This window comes from Anarhichas minor, unplaced genomic scaffold, assembly GCF_050575085.1.
Source record: "Anarhichas minor isolate MPS153535 unplaced genomic scaffold, ASM5057508v1 ptg000055l, whole genome shotgun sequence".
NCBI classification, from domain to species: Eukaryota; Metazoa; Chordata; class Actinopteri; order Perciformes; family Anarhichadidae; genus Anarhichas; species Anarhichas minor.
In genome coordinates, this window is record NW_027466501.1 from 3,132,501 (window position 1) to 3,154,272 (window position 21,772).

Sequence of the window (21,772 nt, forward strand, 5' to 3'; positions counted from 1 at the left end):
TGCGCAGGAAGGCGTAGCGCTTGTAGAGCTTCCTGTAGGACACCACACAGCCAGGTTAGGTTCACTTTAGAATATCATCATCTGCTGTTCAAACTCCGCCCCTTTTCTTTACTGTTTGAAGAACTTGCCTCAGTCTTGAGTTTGGATACCTTTTCATGTTGGGTCAGCTGCTGGTAATGGACAGCCATGTATCAGTAAGTAAACCAGAGAGAAGTGTCTTTTCTTGGTGTTTTTTTCATTCAAATTGTATTAAGATCATTTCTGTGATAAAAAAAGACTATGGTTTATATTATGTAAAACTGCAAACATTTTTCAAGGTATTCTTCATTTTTCATTGAGATTATGAGGACAGTGCTGCAGTACCAACATAAGCCTGGACTTATACTTCAAACTAAAGTACTTAGTTTTGTTCATCAGGCATGATTTATGTATGAAAGGGAACAATTTATCCAGGGTGGTCAGCTTCATGTGGTGGGCTGGAGTATATTTTCCACTTTTTTGAATTTGAAGATTCTGAATTGGATAACAGCACTTCATTCATAAATAATATGACATTTCTCTAATAATTTGGTGGCTTGTAGACAAAGCATCTAATGCATGTATTAATATCACTTTCTCCTGTCATTTGGCAGAGCAGGACATGCACAGCATTTGGGACCAATTTGGGGTTAAGTGTCTTGCCCAAGGACACATCGACATGGACTAGCAGAGCTGAGGATCGAACCGCCGATCTGACTGAAGAACGAGCTCTCTACCACTGAGCCACTGTCAATCACAAGGTAGCCCCACCCTAAAGCATACCCTGCTTTATGGTCTATTTGACTCTAAATAGACCATAATTTACTAACTGAACATCATGCTGTATTGAAGAAGACTTGAAACTAGAGATTGAGACCATAAACTCATGTTTACAATGTTTACTGAGGGAATAAATCATGTGAGAAGTAGAGTCATTTTCTCATAGACTTCTATACAACCAGACTTCTTTTTGCAACCGGAGGAGTCGCCCCCTGCTGGTTCAGTAGGAATAATGCAATTTTGAGGCACTTCCGCATTGGCTTCACTTTTCAGACCCTGAGGCTACATCTACTCTTTTAATACAGTCTATGGACAGCACACTTGAAAGCTTATTTGGACAAGCCAAACAATGGTGAGGTTTATGCTTTATCTGAAGTATTTTCAAACAATAAGTTTCACTTTCACAAGAGAAAAGACAAATTAAAACGTGTCTGGTCCGATGAAGAGCAACCGTCTCCCACGAGGTGGAGGAGAAAGAGATTTAATAACACCTACAGAAGAACTGCAAATATCGAGTCTAAAAGCTGGATAAATGTCTTCACACATTTGATATAAATTAATTTTGTTTTGATTCGCATATTGGTGTGATTGGTTTACAATAACTCATCTTTTGGGACATGCAATGATATTAGAATGGCTGCATCTCAGAACACGGAAATCAATCTCACCCTTACCAAAAGCACAGAGCAAGTGTGTGTGTGTGTGTGAGAGTTGATCACATGTGTGCTCACTTGGTTAAGGCGTGTCGGGACAGCAGCTGTTTAAGGTGTTGAGAGAGCAGCTTCTTCTCCAGAGACAGGCGGATCCAGGCCCTCGCTCGTCCCACGTCTGTCTTTATCTCGGACATGCTCTGGATATGCCTGAGGAGACCGACAATGGAGGGACAGAAGACAGATGGATGAAGGCTCGTAAAAATGGACACACCGCCATAAAAGTCCACCCTCATCACCCTGATGATCAGTGACTCTTAGTAATAAACTACTGTAATTTAACATGAACCTGCTGGTTTCAGCCTTTACTTCAGTCAGTCTGAAGAGGAGAGTCAGACTGTTCTTTACTTTTTGCAGTATTAATACTTACAATATTCACTATATGTTACGTAATATTACAATTCTGTTTGTATAATTCTACCACTGCTACTCCTGTCTACTGCATATACAAAACTTATTGTATGTCCTGTTGTAAACTTGCTCTTCTTGGTTTTTACATTAATTTAGTTCACGTAGATCTTTCTTTCTTTGTTCCATAAACAAACTAAGAAACAAACATCTACGTGAAAAGTAGTTTGCAAAGTAGCCAGGCTCTACGCCAAAACCATGTGAATCCCATTTTGAACTAGAAACCCTGATTTTGAACTATGTAAACAAAATGAACTTGACATGATTCTTAAATCTCCCAGAATGCCTCTCAACAACACCTAGGGAAACAGGGTTTTTCTGTGCTACGTATCAAAGAACCCCAGTGACAGGCAGTTCAGCATTTTCTTTTCAGCATAGTGGTCACAGTTACAGAATTACAACCAGTAAAGAAGAAATAGATGTGAAACTATTTTCGGAGTGTCACAAACACCCCAAAATTACTCTTTGTATTTTCAAAATGTTGTATATATTAGGTCTTAATTCTCAAACAACAGTTCTTAGTTAAAATAATACAAGTTGTGGGCATGTTGCTTCAGCTTCTGGTATCATGTTGCTCAGCATGGCTTTTTATTGGCCCTGAAAACACAAAAGCCTCAGGAAACCTGAAAAACATAGTCAACAACTGTCTTTGGGGTGCCATCTTGGAACACCGTATCCAGTTCTTTATTACATACATGTTATATGTGAGGATGGTGGCGTATTAGAGATGGAATGGTAAAAGCAAGAAGGTAGCCAATAATGTAATCTTCTCAATGTATCTGTTAACTGTTTGGTCTGTAAAATATCAGAGGTAAAAGGTGTTCAAATATCTTGTTTTGTCTGACAAACAATCAAAAAACCCGAACGTGTATATTTTACTACCACAGAAAACAAAGACTAGCAATGAATCGACACATCTGACAAATGGAGAATGTCTGGCTTTTTTACTTGAAAAATGAAAAGATTAATGGAAATAGTTCACAATAATTTCTGGAATTTACTAAATGGTCAGTGCGAAGATGCAGCTTTAGAAAGAAGAGCTTGTTCTCTGATTCTGAGGGGTCAGGAAGCGGTTTATGTTTTCACATGGGTATTTCTGAAATACTGCAAGTATGAACTATGTTTCTGTAATTGTCCATAAAATTAACCTTTAAATTGTATTGAACCCAGAATGGACTACTGTCTGTAGTTAACCAGCAGTGTGCTACTGAGGCTGTTTCTGCAGGCCAGTGTCCTCCTGCCATCGCTAGAGGACAGCAGCACGTACCTCATATCCTGTATGAGGGACACGCGTAGAGACGGCATTGCTACGGAACAGTCGGACTTCCTCCTCTCAGGAACATTTGACACTGTTGAAGAATAACATAAGATATAATGGCTTTGTTAAAATCAGAGATGTGTTTTAGGTAATGCAGGACAGACAGTTTGTGTGACTGTGTGTGCGTGTGTGTGTGTGTGTGTCTGTGTTACCTGGTGACTCTGCCTGCTGCTGCTCCAGCTTCTCCTCTCGGGCCTGGTAGTGCAGCAGGTGGGACCACAGGGCCGACTTCCCCTGAGAGGTCAGAGAACCAGAATCAAGGCACACGTAAAGACAGCTAATGCATTCACTGATGAAGAGGAAGATTATACACACACAAAGAGGATTTTTCAGTCAATAACCTCTTAGCCTCAATATCCAATATGATCATACAAACCTGATTAACCACAGTGTGTTTATACTGACAGCATGGGTGGGTGTGTGTGCCATCAGATTGTGTTTATTATAAATCTGTTTAGAAGTAGGGTTGTATGAGGTACTTCTCCATAGTCAGTGTATTACCCACAGTATATGGGGTTTGGAGAAACAGACAGGAGAACCAGCATGGGATCAAAGTAATGTAATGCTGTGGACGTATGTTAGACAGATAAAAAAATCTATATCAGTTTAAGTGTACGCTATATTTAGAATATTGTCATCGCTATACCTTGCTGTCAGACAGCCCTTTCTGATGGGGAACTGAAGCCGTTATCTATGCTCTTTTCAAAAGGCACCAGACTCCATTGGTAAAAACAGCAATTTTACCTCCCAGAACACAAGAGTTGCTGGACTACCGCTGCCTCGATCGGTTAGTTTGCTTGTGTTATTGTGTGACTTTCGTGAATCTGAATTAATAACACAAACAAACTAACCGATCGAGGCGGTGGTAGACCATACTCAGGGTTCTGCGTGGTTAAATTACTTTTTTTGTCAAAGGAGTCTTGTGGCTTTGAAGAGAACATAGATAACGGCTTCAGTTCCTCCTCGGAAATGGAAGCGGTGAAATTATTCTTTTAGATACTTTTTTTTGCCCTTTTGCCTTTATTTGATAGAGATAGACAGGAAAGGGGGAGAGGGAGAGAGAGAGGAGACGACATGCAGCAAGGAAAGGATTTGGCCTTGGTACATGTGGTGCATGCTCTACCAGGTGAGCTACCGGAGTACCCCAGCCTAAAGTATTCCAAATACTGCGTACACTTAAACTGATATAGATTTTATAGCTGTCTAAAATACGTCCACAGCAGTACATCGCTTAACTCCCGTGCTGGTACTCCTGTCTGTGTCTCCAAACCCAACCTACCGTAGGTAATACGCTAACTACAGATATGCACCTCATACATCCCCACTTCTAAATATCCAAACTATCCCTTTCAGTGTATGTGTGTGTGCTGACCTGTTTGACCTGCAGCCCGTGGCTCCAGATCCTCTCCAGCAGGTCACACAGGCTGGCGATCAGAGTGTTTTCCTCCAGTCCAGTGATGTTGACATCACCGTGGCCCAGCTCTACCGCCTCCTGGCCCATCTTCTCCACCAGCATACGCTTGGTCTGAACACACACACACGCGCACACACCCACACACTGATAACTATATGGCTTAAAGGCTTTAGAGTTCTAGGAATTATTAATCTTGCTGAATAATTCCAGTGTACTCTGGTGCACAACATAACACTATGCTTCAAACTAAATATTTCCAAGATGCAGAGAGAATTTGTCAATCATTCTAATTCAAACTCACTTATTTGAAAAAATGACGAGCCTGAACAATCCAGAAAATACATAAACAGATGACTGAAAATCTAAATAAATAAGTAATGTAATAAGTCAAATTATAAAGTCTACCAAGAGGTATTTTAATATGCAATGCAAACTATAAACAACTATTACAATAGCTGAGTCTATTAGCAATGTATGTCTCATACCAGTAGCACTATTTATCGTAATTATGACCACAATTTCATTGGTTCCAGTTACAAAGAGGATGTTTCCATGTGTCTGATATCAACTTTGGTTTAAAGTGACAGTGACTGGCGTCGATAGGGGGAGCTTTTGCTTTTCGCGTCATGAACACGTGGTCGACGATAACCTCACAAGAGCGAGGCGGCCACAGATTTTAGAGCCAGGCGCCGCAGTTGCTCTCCACCGACTGCATGACCCAAAGCATGATGGGAAACGCATGGCTCTCGCCCGATCAGAAAGCTGATTGGCTCTTAGATTGTTGGCTATTAGTCTCATGTTGTGTAAGAAAGGTTTAATCTAAAAACCTATCTTATGTGGTCGACAATAATAAAGCTTATTTATATTTAACACATATCACAACGAGCAGCAAAGTGTTTTACAGGCAGACATAAAAAGAACAAAGGATAGCATACAATGCAGAAACACGCACATTTCCACATAAATATATATTAACAAACACACATGAATCCTAACGAGATCTGTAGACTACAAGTGGCCTACAGATCAGATCTAACGGGAAGTGACTGTTTCTTTTGACTTCCTGTTTATTCTTTGAAGGCGGCAGTTTTTTGTCAACGCCCCCTGCTGCTGCCGCCTGCTCTCGTCTACTTTCCAGGCAAGAAGCAGTTCTCGAACGAGCCTTATACCTTTGTCTCTCCCATCATGCATCATTCATGAGGGATGATTCCCCTCAAAGCTTTGGGTTTGTGACTGTGTGTGTGAGTAAGTAAAGGTGTCAGGAGGTCACTGATCACAGGTTGTCTCTAAGTGCAGGGACATGCTGTTGTCGTATGTTTCACCTTCATGCGACACTCCTTGAGCAGCCCCTCCACAAACTTCCAGTTGGTCTGGGCGATGACGGCAGGAGACAGATCAGACAGTTTGGGCTGCCGGAGGTTCTTCCCCAGGCTGCGGGCCTCCTGCATGTATTTCTGGAGATCAAACGGAACTGGTTAGTGAGCTCTGGAGAAAAATGCTTTATCTATAGCGCAGACACTAAAAGGTCCATCAGACAAACATCAATCAGCTGTAAGTGACAAGATGTGAAAATCCAACTCAAAGAATTGGTGTGAGTTAAGAGGAAAGGGTGTGACACAGGAGAAGAGTGAAAGCCGGGGCGTCCTTTAAGAAGGAGTGGGAGTGTTGGGGGGTTTGGTGAGTTGACTTCCCACTGAAGCCAGAACTGAAGTACCAGATATTTTCCACAATGTTCCATAGCTCAGAGTGCTTCCTCAAAATAAGAACTTTCCAACTGCTCTTTCTTTGATTCATTTTAGTTTTTTTTCAGCTCAGAAAACTTCTGAGGGCCTGGTCTGGCCTGGTGTGATTTTAGGCTGCAATAATGATTAATTAAATATAGATTTTTTTTGTCCGAACCAGATTAGGCCTGACCCGATAAATAGCTGTTTGATGCTATATTAATGCTCTGAATATCAAATTTAGTACCTTTAAAGTTATAATATTAATATATAAAATTATATAAAAGTTATTATCATAAAATTAAACCCTACTTTTGATAATCTCTTTATGTTAGACATATTTTCTGCAGTAGCAATTCTATGTATTTACTTTCACTAGTTATCTCTCTCTATAGTAGTAGTTTTTATTGGTAGTGGCGGAGTCCGCCATTCCCACAGTGGACTCAGGTTGCTGACCTGAGCACTAGGCATTGACAGGAAAACAATGCATCCATGTAATCCAGAACAATTTCATGTCATTGATATCGCCCGTGACTGTTTACGGTTCACTGTCAGTACACCACATCAGAGCTGGATTAAACTGCTCCCCCCAACCACTGCTGCTTCAGTGAGTGTGAGGTCGGTATGGGGTGGAGGGGTCTGACAGAGGAAGTCCACAACACAGGCAGCTCCTCCACATACCAGGCAGGACGCAGAGGCGGATTTTTTAGGTGGTTTGATAGGCGGAGGGGACGCTTTGTCCCACTCCCAAAACGCCATGGAGTTCTGCAGGACCAGACAGCCCTCCACCTGCTGAGGAGGAGGAGGAGGAGGAGGAAGAAGGGTACGACCCGAACCCCCGGACCGACAGGAACAGGACACACAAACAGACAGGAGAGGACAGGAACAAAAGAGCAGAATGGAGAGGACAACAGAAGGCAGCATGCACATGAAGTTTCCCAAAAAGGATGACAAAGAAAGCTCAAACAGAAACCAACAGAAAATTCAGATGCAGAACGAAAACCAACAAAAATATGACGCCATGAGACAAACAGAGAAAATAACGACGTGCTTGTACGATACATAGCGTTAGAGAACAGAGGAGGCAACGGGGCAGGTTATGGGACGGTTGCGAGGAGGTTTTTCTACCTCTTTCAGGTCGTTGTCGAGGCCCAGATGCTCCGTTTGCTGTCTGTGACGGTCTTTCCTTCGCTGAGCTGTCGCCGTCCTGTGAGACCACCTGCAGTTCAAACAATGTGTCATTAGACCAGTTCCAAAAAGATTTCAAAGCCCTTCGAAATACAATTCATTAACGCATTGCCATTCACAGAATCTACCTTCCTCTGAACCAAATACAAGATAGAGGTTATCAAATCATTTCTTTCTCCATGACCCTTCTGTTTGATGCACTTTAAGGAAGGAGTTCAACATTTTGGTGAATAACAATACTCAATTTCGTTTTTAAGAGAGATACGAGAATACGAGTCAAAAAGCGTATCTCCAAATATTTAAGTACACAGCTGGAGTCAGGACGTGGTTAGCCTAGCTTAGCATAAAGGGGGAAACAGCAAGGCTGGTTCTGTTCAAAATGAAACATAAGCAGATCAGATTGAGGAAACTGCATTTCTGATTAATGTTTGACCAGGAGCCTTTGTTGCATGTCATTCCCCATCTCTCTCCCTCTTTTCTAGTCATCTCTCTACTCTCAACAGTCCGTTATAGCAGCGGTCCCCAACCACCGGGCCGCGGACCGGTACCGGTCCGTGGGTCATTTGGTACCGGGCCGCACAGAAAGAATAAATAACTTATATTATTTCCGTTTTATTAGATCCTGTGTCAAAGCACACGTTCACTTCAAGTTATTTCCTTGCTGAACGATGCACTTAGTATTGTAGCTCTGACTGATTCAGTCCATTCTAAAATACAGCAAACAAAGTAAGATTTTTCACACCAATCACGAAGCATGACGTAAAGCATCAGTGTCAAAATCAGTCTGGTGTTGGTCTGAAGTGCTGACTTCATCTGCCACTTTAGTGTGTGGATTTTAATCCCGATGTGGAATGTGGACTCACTTGTTACTGGTCGGCCCCGTGTTGAGCACGTCGACGTGCAGTTTGGGGAAGAATCCCTGCTCGTATTTGCCCTGACCGATCTTCATGTCCAGCAGGTGCGGGTGGATGGCGGTGTGGTCGATCTTCATCAGCCGCTGCTCGATGGCCTGAGCTGTAGGGGGAGACACAATTCAACACTCACGCAAAGATCATAGTCACAGGGAGCAAAACTGAATGTAGCTGGTGGAGGAGTCTAGTTATAGTCACGGTATTTAAGGGAAATGGGGAATTGCATACACGTGGCATCACCAAAAAGTGGACCGCGGTCCGGACCCAGACTGAGTGACGGTTCTATCGGGATCCGTGACCAATGTTTGACGAATTCATGAATAAAGAAAATAAATCTTCACTGAGTGTTGTTTTGTTTTTCTCCAATGGTCACTGCTATAAATCGCAGATGCTGCTAATCCAGTTAATACGGTTAATAGCTTCACTCAATTGACCCAATCAAATCGATTGTTTACTGTGCATAGACAGTTGGCTAGAGGGAACATCTAGCCAACATCTGTGAGAGATGAAGCTACTTTCTGACTACAGATTCTTTTCTCTTTGGTTTAACCAAAGCAGCACAACACACCCCGACCGTGTTTGTGCCGATCTACAGCAACGCCAAGTCTGGTTCCAGGCTCACCAGTGAGCTACACGTGTGCATGAGAAATTACACTAACTCCATTCAAGCCAAGATGCGGTCACTTCATTTCACCCATTTCTCTCCCTAGGAAAGGAAAACGTAAGAAAAAAAAAAAAAAAAAAAGATAAAAAGGGCTACGCATAGTTTTTTATATGCAAGTGCCATACAAGGTCAATGTGTCTGTATGTTACTCCTTCGGAAATTTAAAATAAATATTGTTTAATCTCATATGGAAATGTACTTTGTTGATTGTATTTGATAGATGTAGGGGTGGGCTGTAAGACACAATTTAGACATTATGAGTTTCTGACCTTTTTCTTTGAATTTGAATGAAAAACCCCTGGTGTACACCTGTTTTTACACATCAGGGTCAGTTTCCTCTACTGACTTGAGATGGTGAGTCTTACCAGACTTTAAAAAACACTTGTTTTAAGTCCTCTGTGGCTCTGGAGGAGCTTTGTCAAGTCTGAAATAATGCTAAACAGGAATATGAAAAGGAACAATTAGTATAAGTTTAGTGGTAATTTTACAGTCCATATAATCATAGAAAGTTGACGCAGAGAAAATCAAATGCATAATTCCATTTGTAGTAACTTGGGTCTTATTTACGTCTCTTTTTTAAAATCAGTTACTGTGATGATATAATATTGTACTCAACAAACATAATTACTGAGATCAGAGAACACCGCAACATCGCTAAACCTTTCACATGGTAAAAACGATTAACCAAACTTGTTCCTGGTTCTCAGTAGGTACAAGGAACGACGTCCAACAATTACAAACGCACGACAAACACAGAGTAAACGTTTCAAATGCATTGTGGGACTGAGCTTGAAGAGACAGCCATGTAAACCTAGACCTGACAAACATGAGCGGTTATGCACACTGTGTCTGACCCATTCACTACTCCCTCTCTAACCCCAGGGATCCAAACTGACTCTTCCCTCTGTTTCCGTCACCTGCTTTATCTTCTCTTATCACACTATTATTATCATCGGCCGACCGTCTGTCTGCAGCTGCTTGTTGTCTAGGTTATGTTGCCCTGCATGCTTGAACATTGAACCGGTTTTGTGTGTGACTGAACCCAGACAGGAGCTGCAGTATCAATCTCAGTTCTGGAGTGAACAGCGAGCGAGGGCACCAGAGCGAGTCTTCCACAGGGGAAGGCAGGCGGCCTATTGTCTGAGTGATTGGCTACCTGCACGCACCATCGCCCCCAAATGAGCTCGCCATCTGCGATTAAAGCTCAACATCGCTCGTTCCATTAGCATGAAACAGTGTGGGCTCGTTGAGCTTTAATTGCAGATGTCAATGAAAAGCTCAACATCAACACGCGCACATACACACTGAAAGAATGCAGGGAAGGAGTCTGGGTGAAAATGATCATTCCAACCAGAGCCAAACTAGCTGATACAATCACTGTCTGCTCTACTGTCATGAATAGCTACAGACATAGCTGTGTTTTCAATTGTCCGTCATCTGTCTGATATATCAAACATATCATTATGTAACAGCTTATAAAAGTGTTTCAGTATGAATTCATACCATTCCATAATATCAAATTCTGTCATTTATTCCCTGTTGGCCTCCACCTCTCTGAGTCAGTCCGGAGTCAGACCTCCTGCCTCACTCTGCACATTCAGCACCAATTAAAGGCTTAACAGAGGGAAAACACACGCAGCACTAACTAAGAAAATACAGGCCTGAGCAAACACTCTAGCAGTAAGACGGTGTCAGAGAGTGTGTGCTTGTGCTTGTGTGTGTGAGAGAGAGAGACAGAGATTGATGGAGTGTTTGCAGTGTCGGGTTGTAGAGAAGTGAAAAGTATGTTTTTTCTGGTCACCGGCAAGAGCTACGCTAAAATGAGAGACGAGAGGGGGAGGAGGAACGGAGGAGGAGACAGGGAGATAGAAGACGAGTGTTTGTGTGTGTTTTTAAATTGCATGGCGCGGTGCAATCCTGTCTGACGTCGGCTAATGGACGACCAGCATGCTTTGAAGGACGGACAGACATGTGCAGCACGCTGATGAGTGAGGTCTTTACCTGCTGCCGATTCAAACATCTACCATCCTGATTGATAGGTCCTTCCAACCACGTTTGTTACAATTCTAATCATGTTTCATGTTTAATCAAGTGAAGTAAAAACTCGCGTCTCTCCCTGCTGAGCTTACCGGACTCCTTGAGGATGGAGCACCTCTGGTAGCTGGAGGACCGGAGGCTGGGAGCACGGACGTTGTAGAGGCGGGCCTTGTCGATGCGGCCGTCAAAGACGCGGAGCAGCGGCTCCTTGTCCTCCCACTGGGACATGATCTTGTTGTCGATGAAGGTGGCAAACATCTGCGTCTCAATGAAGTGGGAGAGGAAGGGGAGGTAGGGCTCCGGCTGGTCGGACAAGAACGAGGCCTGGAGGAGAAATGTATATACATTCAGGCAAATTAAAGTCAAGAACAAAAAGGATGTACCGCCGATTCAATAATTGTGGTCACCCATTTGCTCCTATAGACAAATACAGGAAGTTTGGAGTGTGAATGAAGAGTTAGCAACACTGGGAAGAGTTTTTAGGTTGGATCATTTTTTTAATCTGGCATACTCTTGGTAGTTATTCAAGATTACTAACCCTGCCTTTAAGAAGTAAACTTTATTAATTTATTGTAATCATTAATTTTAAACATCAATATAGTCAGCAACAGAGATATTCACACAGTGTGGTTCACTTAGTTAACAGGATTACGACCTATCAAATCACTTAATGCCGCTCATTCAGCTGTTTGTAATATGTTAATGAGACAAATGAAATTGTGAGTTGGACTGTATTGAAACACAGTGTAGTCGATAACAGGGCTTTCCTTCCTACTGCTGTGGCCGGGATGCACAGTTTTGCAGGCGCAAGACATTTTTTACAGGTAAATCCAGTTTTAAAATTCAATTTAATGTGGATGAAGTACAAGAACCAGCAGGCAGTGGATGTGCTAGTATAAAATATAAAATATTTAAAAAAGTAAGAGTGCTCTGAAGGATCTGCCACCGATCCACCGATATTCGTTCAAAATGGTTTGACCGGTGGTCTTTGTAAAGACCAATTAGAAGAACCACAAAGCATAGTGGGACAATTTCTCTATATACCGCTGAAATAGCTTCACTGGAGTTTTGAGACGTGTCTCTAAAGTCCCTTTTACCCTCGCTGTTCTGTACAAAAGGTAAGGACACATAATGGGAGGGGGGCGCACGGCGTTGTTGCTCCGCCGCTAAGCCGGCAGTGGAGGTAGTCACAGAGCTGAATTGACGTCTGTGTAAAAGGGATCACCAGCATCTCTCACACACACACACACACACACACACACACACACACACACACACACACACACACACACACACACACACACACACACACACACACACACACACACACAAAAAATAAACGATGAAGCTGTTGTGTTATACATCACAACTTCGGCAAAGTCGATGTAATGTGGGATCTACTTTACAGCAGTATAGTGGGATCTCTGGATAAAAGAGGCTAATGAGAGAGAGTGGAATATGTTTTACATATTGCCTGACAGCAAATAAACAGTTTCATGGTACTTTCTCATCTCTTAATTTGAAAAAAATCCACCATTATAAATAGGCTTCAAATAGACCCTGTGATCTGTATTGGCTGACATGCTTCCAACAATAGGTTAACAGCTCCAAAAATCCTGATCGGAGCACCCTTAAAAAACACATCTAGTACAGAAAGAAGTGGGTTTTTTTGTGCAGATTTAGTCACCTTATCAAAGTTGTGCATCTGCTCCCTGTTGGTGAGCCAGGACTCCAGGTCTGGAGCACTCTGGATGACGAAGGCTTCATAGTCGGCAAACATGGTAGTGAAGCGGCTGGCGAACACCTCCCGCAGCTGGACGTTCAGCTTGGCGTTCCTCAGCTCCTCCTCTTCTGCGGCCGTCCGGCCCCCTTGCCCCTCGGTGCCCTGAGCTCTCACCCCGGCCCTCAGGGCGTCCACGCGGGCCACGGTCACCCCGGTGCGCTTGGTGAGCGCCTGCAGTCTCTCCAGGGTGGCGTTCCCCTGCAGCAGCTCCAGCACGGCCAGCTCGTCCCCTGCGAGGTTGCCGTTGCGCCCGTCGTCCTCCAGCTGCCGCAGAGAGACGGTCTTGCGCTCCCTAGCTGGGGTGGAGGGGGTGCTGCCGGGAGCGCAACCGGGACTGGTGCGGGTCCGCGGTGGGGCCCCCGTGTTGGCGGAGATGCCGAAGCTAAGCAGCACCTCGCTGAGCTCCTGGATGAACTCGGTCTTGTTGGGGAACTGGGGAAAGTCCTCTGGAAGCTCGATGTAGTGGTTGTCAATATCCACAAAACACAGGTTGGCCTGGGACCGGGACACATTTTAATACTACAACAATTGAGCTCAGGAATAGACAATCATCCATATAAATTGATATTACTGACATTTTTGGTACCAAAAAAACTAAACCAAATGTCTACATCACAGACAAAGCATGAAAAGATCCTTTGGGTGCCACTGACAGAAGGAGGAGGTGTAGAGTGAGGGTATTATCAGGAGTCATATTGAGGGCAAATCGGTTTTAGGAGGAATGACGGGGGCTCGGACATGTGGAGTACAGATAATGTAGGTCAGTGTGTGATTGATAATAGCGCATTGTCGGATATCAACCTAAATCTGACATAATGGAGTTAGCATCACACCCTCATATGGGATCAAAGTAAGACCTGATTATACTCTAAACCTCTCAAAACCACCCATGTGACGTACACATGCCAGATAACACAGATAGAGAGTGATAGAAAACCTCCAGATTGAAATCTGAAGGTTGGACCCCTGTGCGTGGTGTGTTCAAGTGCTGGTGGAATCTCCAACAACCATATATGGGCTGCCTATAAGGTTGCAATGCAATAAGGTGCTGCAAGGATGACGTATTTTGAAGGGGCCAACCCAGAAGTTAGCATCACACTGGTTCCCTTGAGAAAAAGACAATGGGATTTTTACATTGGATTCTGGATTATTGCGGAAAATAAAATCGGTGTGGCAAACAATTATTTATGATACTGAAAAGTTTTGTTCAGCAAGATATTTTATGAATTCTGAAGCGTAAATGCAATCAACAGAAGTAATTAGCTAAAAGTTGGAAATAAAGGAACTACATCATGGTCACATGACTTCATGTCATAAAGGAGGACTAGTGTTCTCTCGTTATATTTAGACACTTGTTAGCAACCGCCTTTTTTAAGACAAGTAAAAGCTTCTAAATTCACCAGAGGGGTATTAACCGACTTATTTTATCTCGTAGAAGAAAACTATATATATATATATATATATATATATATATATATATATATATATATATATATATATATATATATATATATATATATATATATATATATATAGCTATATTGTCAGAAGACTGAAGACGAAAAACCAATCATCATCAAACATGGACATTGTTTAGGGGATAATATCCTTTGTAAAGGCTGAGGTTGTTCAGCCACCACCAGATGTTGGAGGAGACATTCAAAAACATGATACAAAAACTCAAGCAGGAGCGGCTTGGTAGCCAAAGTTAGGGTTAGCGGTTAGAGCGCTTGCCATGTCGATGCGTCCTTGGGCAAGACACTTAACCCCATATTAAGGGTTAGTTAGTCCTGATGGGCAGGTGGCACCTTGCATGGTAGCCCCAGCCGTCAGTGTATGAATCGGTGAATGATGACATGTATCGTTACAGCACTTTTAGTGATCCCAGGTTCGATTCCAGCCTTGGTTGCATTTCATACCACCTTCCCTGTTTCCGCTCTGCCTCTACTCTGTCAAATAAAGGCTAAAATGCCAAAAAATAATAAAAAAAAGAAGTCAAACAAACTCTGCATATCAGAAGCCTTTTTGTCTCCAGAAATGTTGCCCTAGTTTGAATCTAAAGCCCACTAGGAATAATTGCATACGCACAATGAGAGAAAAGAGGAGAAAAATATAGAAAAGGGATGATAACAGTGTCACATAATCTTCTCTGCAAAGAAAACGTAACAGTGTTATCATTTGATATGACGTAAAAAAAAGAAGACATGGATTGAAGTACAGGGTTCAGAAGGACAAACACTGTCTGGCATTAATTCAACAATTACATCCGTAGTTCCCTCTGCTTCTTTCATCATCAGCCCATTTCTAGGTCACAGCCACTTCAAAGGATCATTCAGCAACACAGGGAGATCCGCCAGTCTGAGTGGGCTTTGGGGAGGTGGGGAGGGGAGATCCCGGTGTGCGGGAGGAGGAGGGGAGGAGAGGCACGATGGGCCTTGTGGGTGCTCCTGTGCTGGCTGGGATAATTAGCATCCATACGGAATGTGCCAGATTAACGAGCGCCGGGAGTCGGGGGGGGGGATGTGAGCGAAGCCGGAAGCCTGGATGTTCCGCTTTATTCCGCCTTATCTCGCTTTGACACATGAACACACACACACACACACACACACACACTAATTAACCGTAACCCTGCATCGGGCACAATACTGGTTTAGATCCAGTCACATCCTCACTGTCTGACAAGAGTGGAAATTAAGAAGAATGAAAATCCACTTCGCCTTAAGGTGTATTTGTAGATGAACAATAGGTAATTCCCTGTCCTATTTTTTTTTACAATTTCCTGTCTGTCTGAGCCCAATATGATTGATCCATTAGAATCCTAACACATGAATTCACTGCCCAAAAATTCTGTAAAGAGAGGCTGAAACAAGGGGTTTCAACAACCACAGAGTTAAATAATGAGGAAAATATAATATTGTGGCTTTTTTGAGTGACATCACGTCACACCTGATTAAACTGAATTTTATCTAGTTAAAGTCATTTTTCTTATTTATTTTAAGAGTCACATTTTTCAAAAGCTTTCTGTTATGTGATTTATTCTTTAATCCAGCCCTTATTTTACTTAAAACGAGAGAAGAACATTTATTTATTATTAGAGTATGTATTATTCATAATTCATTCAGTTCAATTTGAAATCTGACAATAAATATTGTTTAGATATTATTAAATTTAACTTGCTTTATTTGATTTGACAGTCAGTTGTTGACTACATACAGACATTAATACAACTGTTAGGATATTTCAATACATATGGAACTAAAACATAGTGAAAGTTAGACATTATTGTGATGGACCTTTTGCATGAGGAAATTCTCTCTAAATGGACCTCGTTGAATTTTAATTGAATACCCCTGCTCTATCAGCTGATTGGGGGCGTTCACTTTAAAGTAACCAACCAGATTCTGCAGTTTCCTTAAGCCAATCACATTGTAGCTGTCAAACTTTAAAAGTTAAAAGTTAAAGTTCTCCTCTCTGCTGCTGTCAGTTGTCATTTCAGCTCAAATCAGATGTGACCCTCCTCCACCCCAGTCACCTCCAGTCAGCATCACAGTCACGCTCCTCATCATCATCTTCATCACCACCACCAGTGTCTGGCCTCCAGGGGGATTCTGCCTTATCTGACCTCAGCATCACTACCCCTTTATTATCCTACTTCAGGATGGAGTCCAATTGTTTTATGCATGTGTAATAAATTATTGTTAAATTCTAATTAAGTCTCTCCTGATTGAAATGATTATTAACCAGACTATCTCTAATAGGCATAAGTATCTGATATGTTGATCAAGCAGAACCTTTGATTAATCCTGGGCTGTGTTTTTATGTTGAGGGTCTTTTATTTCCTTTAAATGAATAAATTGCAAATGCTGTACATAAAGGGCAACTGGAACACAATGTCTGAAGATATGTCAGGCACTGCAGTATTTTAGATATAGGGGTGTATTTGATTGTTACCTACTTAAAGAGCTGCAACGACTGGTCAACTGATCGACAGAAGGGTGGTCGGCAGCTGTTTTGGTGGTCGATTGATCGTTCTAAAGCAGATACGTCAGAGGGTGCTGTTTTTGGCTTCCTAAATGTGAAGATATCCTGCTTTTCTCTGTTTTGTATCATGTTGAACTGGACATCTTTAATATTTGGACTGACAAAGCAAGACATTTGGGGACGTCGCCTTAGACTAGAAACTGGGACAGACATTTTTTACCATTTTCTGACATTTTGTGGACCGACAGATTGATAGAGGGTGATTTGCAGATATTCAATAGCAAAAATAACCGATAGTTGAAGCCCTACTTACTTTATAAATTTTTATAGCATTATTATTTTTCCCTAATTATTTACTATTATTATTACTATCACTACTATTGTTAGTCTTATTACTTTTTATTTTTCTGTATGTGTACATCTGATTTCTTTCTGTGATCTGTGTGACCCTGGGGGAGAGGATATAGCAGTGGGAGGGTGAGGGGGGAGTGAGAGGTGATGATAACAGACTGTAGATATATCTACGTACATGCCAAGATCACTATACTATAATATCAATACAAAATGTCTAAAATAACAAAAACACTAGCCTTTCTTGAACTGCGGAGAAAGCCCAACCCGAAGGTTCACACAAGGCCTGGAGTTAACAAAGCATAAGGTCGGCTGTGTACCTCCTGAGGAAGCTCCAGCTTGGAGCGGTCCGCGCCCTCTTTGGACTGCAGACCCATCAGGTAGGGAACAGGAGCGTCCAGGAAGTGGAGGAGAGAGGCTGGCAGAATGGGAACATAGACATGCTGCCACTGGAAGGGAAACAGCAGGGTGGTGATGCCCTCGGCCACGGTCATCAACCGCTGGTAGTCTGAGAGAAGGAGAAAGGATCATAGGAATATAAGGGGACAATCTACAAGCTCTCTATGGTTTATTCTTGTAGGATGTAGGAACACAAATCTGACAGAACATGTAGGGAAGAAGCACTTTATCCCTGTGCTCCAGCCCTGGGAAAGAACGGGTAATCGTACATTTTAATGGTAGTTTCTGTGGTTTCAAAGCTGCACAGTAATGAGTCTGATTGATTAAAGATTAACGTTTTCATCTTAGATGTAAAATATTAATATCATTCCATGTTTACTAAACTTCCCAGAGATCAGCTGTCAATTGCCTCTTTATTGCTCTTGCTCTGTTCATGTGAAATAAATCAGTGTTACTTTTAAATTTACCACAAACGGCAAAAAAATAAGTTATTTATCAATTATTTATTTGTTTTATTGTTTCTATTATGTTGTTGAGTACCATGAAAAGCCCCAGGCCCAAGATCGCTACTGAAGATGCAAACCTTAAAAACAAAACAAAACAAAAAATTCACATATTTAAAAAAAAGAAGAAAGTAAAATCAATTTCCTAAAAACTTAAAAGCTGGTCACTGTAGTTTCTATTAAACATTACTCAAACAGGAGGACATTTGTTGGGGACTATTTCAGGCAGTGAATTAATCCACATTTGGTGCTCCAGTGAGTATTTCTGGCAGCAGGAAGGTGTTTGTGGGTTTGAGTGTGTGTGTTCATAATAATGAAGCTAACATGTCAACAGTGTGGCTCATTGATAAAAAAAAGAAGAAGATAATTAGTGGGATAAATTCATTGTTGGTTTAGCTCTGCAAATGGGATTCGCTGACAAGAAAACAAAAAAACTTCACCATACAAGATGTACTAAAAATGATTTTACAAATTACAAAGGAATGACTTCATTTTACAAGTAAAGCTTTTTTAAATGGAGCATGTAAAATAGCAATAATTCAATTCAGATTACGACATCAAGGTAATTTTACATAGTATATAAAAGTAAGTTGGTTACGCATTTTCAATTAACTCTTTCGAGCATGTGAAGATGAATTTATTGCACGACGCAGAGTCTCGAACTGAGTAGAGCAGTGGTTCCCAAACTTTTTCTGTCAAGACCCCCTTTGATGATATAGGAACATTGGACGACCCCCCCCCCCCCCCCCCCCCCCGCAACCCGACCCCAAATTTTTCTTGGTTTTTAATGAATTGCATTATAATGCATGAACTGTATAAAATATTTTTATTTCTTTCTAAAATAAGTACATATCACTTCACAGTTTATTCTTCAGTTTGTTTAACTGGGAAAAAAAATAGCAATAATAAAATATATATAAAATAAAAAATATATAAAATAATTTGTAAATACAATTAACTTAATTTCAAACAAAGTGCAAACAACATATACTGTATTTCCTCACATTGAACAGCAGGTTTTCTCAAACAATAAAATAACACAATTATGAACAAGGTGTGCAGGTCTACATGGACCATATTATTTTGTGATCATATTCCTATGTATATTCCTATTCATATATATCAATCAGTGACTGGTGTGGGCTTGCTTTGCTTTACAGATTTTGTCAAAGCGGGGTTGCTGGTTGGAGATAGCTACTCTCAGTTCATTCTCAATGTTCAACTTTGATCTGTATTTGGTCTTCATTGCAGCAACTGCAGAAAACCCTGTTTCATATAAATAGGATGTGGCAAAAGGCAACAGTATGCCCATAGCTCTTTGGCCTAGTAGTGGGTAGTCTTTCTCCACTCCAATCTTTATCTTTCTCTGTCGCTCCGTATCTTTCTCGCTCTGTGTCGCTGTGTGTCTCTCTCTCGTTCGCGCTCCCTCACTCTCTCTCTCCCTCGCTCGTTCGCGCTCTCTCGCTCGGGCGCGCGCTCGCTCTCTCGCTCGCGCGCGCTCGCTCTCGCTCTCGCTGGTTTTGCCACAGTCGGTCTGTGACATGAGCCGCTCTGGTGGCGTGGTTGGAACACAGTGCATGTCACGTCGGTTATTTTATATTGTTTTACCGGTGTATGTGTGCGTCTGTGTGTGTGGGTTGGTGATGAAGCCGCGACCCCCCTGTAGTACCACCGCGCCCCCCCTAGGGGTCGCGACCCCCACTTTGGGAACCACTGGAGTAGAGGGAGTGGGGGAGAAAGAGTAAGAGGTTTATGAAATAGACAGTCTATATGTATTATATGTGACAAGAGAGATTTTAATCAAGCGATTCAAATTGAATCTGAGAGTGAGTTTAGGGTTAAACTCACTCTGATGGATTTGTTTCAATCACATCTTCACGTGTGAGTGAGTGAGTGAGTGAGTGAGTGAGTGAGTGAGTGAGAGAGAGAGAGAATTGCCTTGGTCCCCTAAAACAGATTAAGGCCAGCGGTTGCTGGCTGGCTTTCGTATTGAGCTCAGCAGCAGTTTCATCAGATGTTATTGTGATGGCCAGAGTGAAAAGCCTGCACGACCTCGAGGAAAAAAAAAAAATATATATATATAAAACATGATGGGAGTTATACTCCCTCCCCCCTCTTTCGTTCAGTCTAGTTCAGTGTCCTCCTATCTGTACGTGCACATATGAAATCTGTGCACTTTCATTGGAAATGCATTGAGCTCTCTGGTGCCTTAACCACAGACCTCAAGGATATATATTCAACGGCAGAAGCCCAACAACAAGCAGCTGTTCTGCTTGTTCACTTCTCAAGGAGAGAATGTGTGTGTGAGAGTGAGGATGTGTCTTTTAGTGTGTTTTTAGTCATTTTTCCATTGCTTGTCATACTGTATTGTATCTGTGTTGTTTGTGTAACTTGTGTGGACTGTGCTACTGCCTCTTGGCCAGGTCATCATTGAAAATGAGAATTGGTTCTCAATTGATTTTACCTGGTTAAATAAAGGTTAAATAAAATAAATAAAATAAAAACTTATCTTCCTGGTTGTATCTAACAATCTCTATCTGTCTGTCGGTCTGTCCCTGTGTCCTTCGCATACCTCAAGAACTGTTCATCTCATCTACTTCGCACTTGGCGGATGTACTGATGGGGACGCAAGGACGTGCAGTATTAGAGTTGGTGCAATTTGGACACGCGACAGGTTCAATATTAACAAGTCTTAATAAACAAGCGAACAGTGCTCTGTGCAGCAGCGGGGCGGGGCTTCAGGGCTCTGCAGACTGAGTCGAGAATGCTGTCCACAGTGGAGTCGACGGGTGATGAGCAGTTCTCTAGAACTTCAGAGGGTCTGAGCAATCGGCCCGCTGCTAACAGCCAAGCCCCCAGTGGGCACTGACCTAGTACTACCAATGTGCTAGTGCAGCAAATAGGTTTTTGAAAGACACTCAACGCTGCTTGGATTGGTTTGACTGAAAATATCGTCAAAGTGGTCAGATGCTCATACTGAACTTTCATTGACAACATACACCACCTGCTTGGTTGCTGACCTTATGATTCATCAGGCCAAAATTTCACGTCGTCCAATACTTTGGTTTATGACAAAATACCTGCAGAACTAATGACAATCCCATCAGCTAACTTCCCATTTCTCTTAACCCACAGAACGTTACATTCATGCAACAAATAAAGTAGAACCGCCCCACAACCCTTAGCTTGTGTGTGTGTGTGTGCTGTATGTTCAAGTCTGTTTTAGCTTTCTGCCAAGTCTGAACAGGTTCAAAAGTTTCTCCCACACACACCCCTTTGTGGGACACACGGCGTAGGAGTCTAACTGAAACTCTCGTGTCTTTTTTTTCTTGTTACATCTAATGCTTTCCTACCTGTTGCCTTTCAGGCTCACATCACACCAGGATCAGTTTAGTGTCAGCGTATCAGCTGGTTTTTATTAACACTTTTATGTAAGCCGTTATAACCTGCCGTGTCTCCAAAAGTGTGATATTCTTTCACACCTCATATATTTCACCCTCTTCTCCTCTTGAACCCAGTTGAACTAATCATTTTTCTTCCCCAGGGTGTTCCATTTGCGGGGTCGCCAAAGAAACTCCCTTTGAAA

General features: G+C 42.1%; 1 protein-coding gene across 2 annotated transcripts in view; it reads right to left on the minus strand.

Moving 5' to 3' along the window:
* The window catches only part of LOC142931966 (DENN domain-containing protein 5B-like), an 80,389-nt gene that overhangs the window by 13,947 nt on the left and 44,670 nt on the right, over nt 1-21,772 (minus strand). For both annotated transcript variants that reach the window (XM_076076142.1, XM_076076141.1), the window contains 11 exons: nt 17,605-17,792; nt 12,857-13,447; nt 11,262-11,493; nt 8,421-8,571; nt 7,498-7,588; nt 5,971-6,102; nt 4,607-4,759; nt 3,387-3,468; nt 3,184-3,265; nt 1,530-1,658; nt 1-32 (listed from right to left, as the gene is read on the minus strand). The exon at nt 1-32 is cut by the window's left edge and continues 90 nt beyond it. In XM_076076142.1, the coding sequence (XP_075932257.1) occupies nt 1-32; nt 1,530-1,658; nt 3,184-3,265; nt 3,387-3,468; nt 4,607-4,759; nt 5,971-6,102; nt 7,498-7,588; nt 8,421-8,571; nt 11,262-11,493; nt 12,857-13,447; nt 17,605-17,792 (1,863 nt within the window). The remainder of the gene's footprint in view (nt 33-1,529; nt 1,659-3,183; nt 3,266-3,386; nt 3,469-4,606; nt 4,760-5,970; nt 6,103-7,497; nt 7,589-8,420; nt 8,572-11,261; nt 11,494-12,856; nt 13,448-17,604; nt 17,793-21,772) is intronic.